Source organism: Mytilus californianus, unplaced genomic scaffold (assembly GCF_021869535.1).
Source record: "Mytilus californianus isolate M0D057914Y unplaced genomic scaffold, xbMytCali1.0.p SCAF_6, whole genome shotgun sequence".
NCBI classification, from domain to species: Eukaryota; Metazoa; Mollusca; class Bivalvia; order Mytilida; family Mytilidae; genus Mytilus; species Mytilus californianus.
The window spans coordinates 94,499,309-94,503,666 of NW_026262712.1; the positions used below are offsets into that span (position 1 = coordinate 94,499,309).

General features: G+C 30.6%; 1 protein-coding gene across 1 annotated transcript; it reads right to left on the reverse strand.

Annotated features, from left to right (window-relative positions):
• Positions 1 to 614: 614 nt before the first annotated feature.
• Positions 615 to 3,503, reverse strand: LOC127705362 (neuronal acetylcholine receptor subunit alpha-6-like). Its single transcript, XM_052209669.1, has one exon. The coding sequence runs from the start codon at positions 3,434 to 3,436 to the stop codon at positions 2,195 to 2,197; it is 1,242 nt and encodes a 413-aa protein (XP_052065629.1). The 5' UTR covers positions 3,437 to 3,503; the 3' UTR covers positions 615 to 2,194.
• Between the last annotated feature and the right edge of the window lie 855 nt (positions 3,504 to 4,358).

A 4,358-nucleotide genomic window follows, 5' to 3' on the forward strand; every position in this document is an offset into this window, starting at 1 on the left:
AGAAAACAATAAACTTCCGGAAAAGATGGTATACCGTAAACAAAAGGTGCAAAATAAGTACACCATATCCGGATTTCGACAATTAATGTCTCTTAAGTGATGTTAGGAATCGAAACGGTATTTGGAAGCCATATAATTGTCCTCAATTTAGGATAGACTCGCGAATTTGGAAGAGTTGAAATAGGATGAACGGATCATATATATATATATTGGTACTTCACGATTTTGATAGTATAAGTGAGGCGAAAGATACCAAAATGGAAATCAAATTCATCAACCGAAAATAAACTGACGACGCCTTGGCAAAAAAATCTGTAAAAATTTAAAACAGACAAACGTAAAAAATATTAATCTAGGCAAGAAGCCGAACTTGTTTTGCTATATGATATAAATAATAACAAGACTGACCACAATACGTCTTTTATTCAAAATGAGACTATTTCAAATTTAATTTGCAAATAAAACATTTGTTATTCCAAATTTAATTTGCAAATCAAAACATTTGACTTCAAAATTCTTAATTGTGATTAAAATATAATTCATAAGAAATAAGAAATAATATCAACTAAAAGAAACCAATTTAAAAGTTGCAAAAAATAGTATAGAAGGTGGGAAGAAAACTCTGGCCCACAAGCATGAAAATATATACATACTTTCTCCTGTATATTAATTTGTAGGTTATATGATGTTATAAGCACAAAAACTCATTAAAGGTAATTAATTGAATAACTGCAAATTATTAAATCCCTGGTGATAAAACGACATTTCTAGTAATAATAAAGTTTAAACTAACGTACTTGTCTTTATACAATTGGAGTTTTTCATTTTATAATTAATATCCTGCAAATTATCGAATAAAATGATATTTACAATCAGTAAATGATCAGAAAGCGATGATACAGCTATTATCTCGGTATGCTAAATACCCGCTTTATTTTTTTCATTTCTATAATAACATAAGGCCTAAAAAAAAAATTCTGTGTTTCCGGTAACATCATTTTGTTAAATAGGGTCGGTAGGTCGGATTTATTTATTTATTTTTTTTTTTTTTTGACATTGTAAACGAAATCCGGAAAATTATCATGGTTTTTCCAAGTCCGTGTCCGTAATTAGTTTCAAATACCGGAAGTGCGGCCATTTGAAATGTTTTTGAAGCACCTGCCGTGCAAATTTCTTGGATTTTAACCTTTTTGGAATACCTTTTGACATAAATAAAATGTTTTACTGGCTTTCTGTGCAGATCCATAAATAATTATGTCGATTAACAGAAGCCTGTGTCAAAAACAGGGTTGGTTGATACCAATTTTTTTTTTTTTTGAAGATCCAATAAAAAAATTAGGGTCGGGGCTAAAAAAACAGGGTCGGTCGGGTTACCGGAAACACAGATTTTTTTTTCTCGGCCTAAATATTCCAGACCATATAGAAGTAAACTACTCAGTTCCCTCTTTTACAAATATGATATCGTTTATCTTCAAATGTGATAAGCATGTGAATGATACGATCTATCCAAATGACGGACTAGCACATCTTCCCCTTTTATCCTAAACTTTGTGACATTAAAAGGAATAGTGTTGATGGCTTTATAATATTACTCTTTTATTTACATTTCGTTTCAATTAACAAACTTCTGGAAAGTATTTTATTAAAGTATATATATTGTTTAGTGTTCTTAACATTATTTAAAAGTATGTTTATCTAAATGTTGGTTTTTATTTTCAGTCCCTCAATTTTGTACAGCAAACTTTTGTATCATTCTTTGGACAATAAATATTCTAAAAGTCATTCTGTTCTTTCCATTTCTATATCAATTGGAAACAAAGGAGGAGGTACTATAAGGACCAAACTTTATTTTCTTTTATATGTAAATAGCATAATGAAATCTGGACACTTAGGTTCAAAACTATTAGGATAGAAATGTACAAAATGACATATATGACATAAAATGGTCATTTTTAAGAGATTTGTTATAAAATTGGTTGTTACTTAAACCTAACCCAAAACGATATTTCGTATCAATAAACAATTATTTTTAACATCTCGTAACAAAATACCTCGTCGTGGTAATTTTATACTGATGTCAGGTGAACATCTGAAGGTTATGTTTCGATATTTTTATATTGTGTCTTTAAGAACTCAAGCGAACTTTTCAAGTGGCCCTTTCGTACATTCTCTTTGATTACTTTACTGTATTTATCTAAATCGACTTTGTAACAAAAACGAAGAATAACAATGCACTTACTGAGATTCCTCCAAATGAAACCCATAAAAAGATTGTATTAAGTGTTAAACAGATGTCGTTCCATGAAACATCGTTCCTGTCGTTAGTAGTTAAACTTTCATTGCCATTCACATTTGAATTTTGACGATTTGATGTGTTGTTTAATATAATACTCCATTCTCTCTCTGTTCTTGGTTTATCGGGTCTACAACACAATACCAGCCGTTTTAAAAAAGATGGTATGTGACGATTCTTATCTTTCAGTTGAAGCCTATGACATAGAATAGTGCAAAAACATATCAAAGAACTAAACACGAGGCCAAACATCAGAAAGTAACTTAGCAAAGACATTGGTTCAGATGTTTTAGGCAGGTTATCTCCTATCAAAGTCAGAAATACAGCTATTGCAAGTAATACAGTTATAGCATATGAAACTCGTTCTCCTGAGTTTGGTGGTAAAACAAATACGCATGCATTTAACAACATCAGAAATATAACAGGAAGTACAATGTTTACAACATAAAAACCTGGACGTCTCTTCATTGAAATAGACATATCAATGAATGACGAACCAATCGAACCATCTACTATACTTTTGGCAGACGCAGAATTTATCTTCCAGCTCCCATGTTCTAAATAATAATTCATGTTAATGTCAGAAGATGACAGCAATACAATTTCATTTGATGAAGTTCCCCATGCCATCAAACGTATTGTACAAATCTGTTCGTCAAACGGGAAGTACGTAATATCCACACTACATGAACTAATTAAAATTTCACCTGGTGTCCAGTATGCAAAACCATTGCTAGAATATCTTACCGTCATAAAATCTTTCCCAATCTTTTCGATTTTACTGAATGGATTTGTAATAACAAGTGTTGGTTTCCATATATCGTCTTGTAAAAACAACATAGTGTTCGTATCATTGTAGTCTAGTGGATTCCAAGTCATTCTTGAATCATACCATGTGATTTGAAAAAATCCAATGACGGCATATTTTCCGTTAACTTCGTCGAATTCTTGAATTGCACCCAAATTGAAAGAAACATTAATTTGTGAAGCAACTGATTGGTCATTTCCTGGTCTAATCTTTTTATTGTAGTCCATTACCATTTTTGTATATAATCTGCTAACATCAGACAGGGTAGAGCCAAAATTAGGTTTTCCACTATCAAGCAATAGCAGTAGGAAACATATCAATTTATTCAACGCCATTTGTCACATTTGTACAGTTACCACTTTGTTGTCAAATTGTACATATAACAATGTTTTCGAATTTCTAAATCATTGTTCATACTTAGTCCATGAATAGTTAAATAATGAAATTCGCTTTTGAGATTTTCTCATTAGTAGCCAGCATCTTTATTTCGTATGTAGTCTGTGAATCGAATACTTTTTACTTATTCATCAATTATCATCAGTGTCAATATACGAACTGTTACATCATTCTTCTTCCAATGTATACCGTGCAGCTTATATGTTTTATTAAAATATACAGTTTTGTATCACTGACTAAAAAACAATAATATCCTCCTTCGACAAAAATAAAATCTTACAAAGTACATGTCGACTGTCAAACTTTAACGGCTCAAACAATCATATATGTTTATTATTTATATGTCCTTTGTCATTTGAAACTTTGACGATTTAATCATTAGAACTCATTTCAGGTAATCAATACAATTAGTACAAGTTATTTATATTTCTGATATTAGAATAAAATGTGTGTTCATGATATTTACTTTTATAATACGTTTGGGATTTTACATTAAACACTTACTGCCCATGAAATCATTAAAGAAATGGTTGAAAATAAGTAAATGGACAACATCGATTAAATAACTAAAACAATGCAGTGTTATCATAGTAATTCTATATGGCACCAGTCAAACGTTTAGTCAGTTGATATTTACACGTTATCTTAATTACAACATGACTGTCCTTGACACTGAGGGCCTTGTTTTAACTTTTTTCTGTATATTTGCAGTAACGTTTAATTTAATGTTCCACTCAAAAGTTTCGCGTGTTTACAGTATACTGTTATAGCATCACTGATGTATACCCAACATTTCCTTTCATTTATAATATGATAACATTTTCATATAGCTAAACAAATTTTGAGAGCTCAACCAAAATA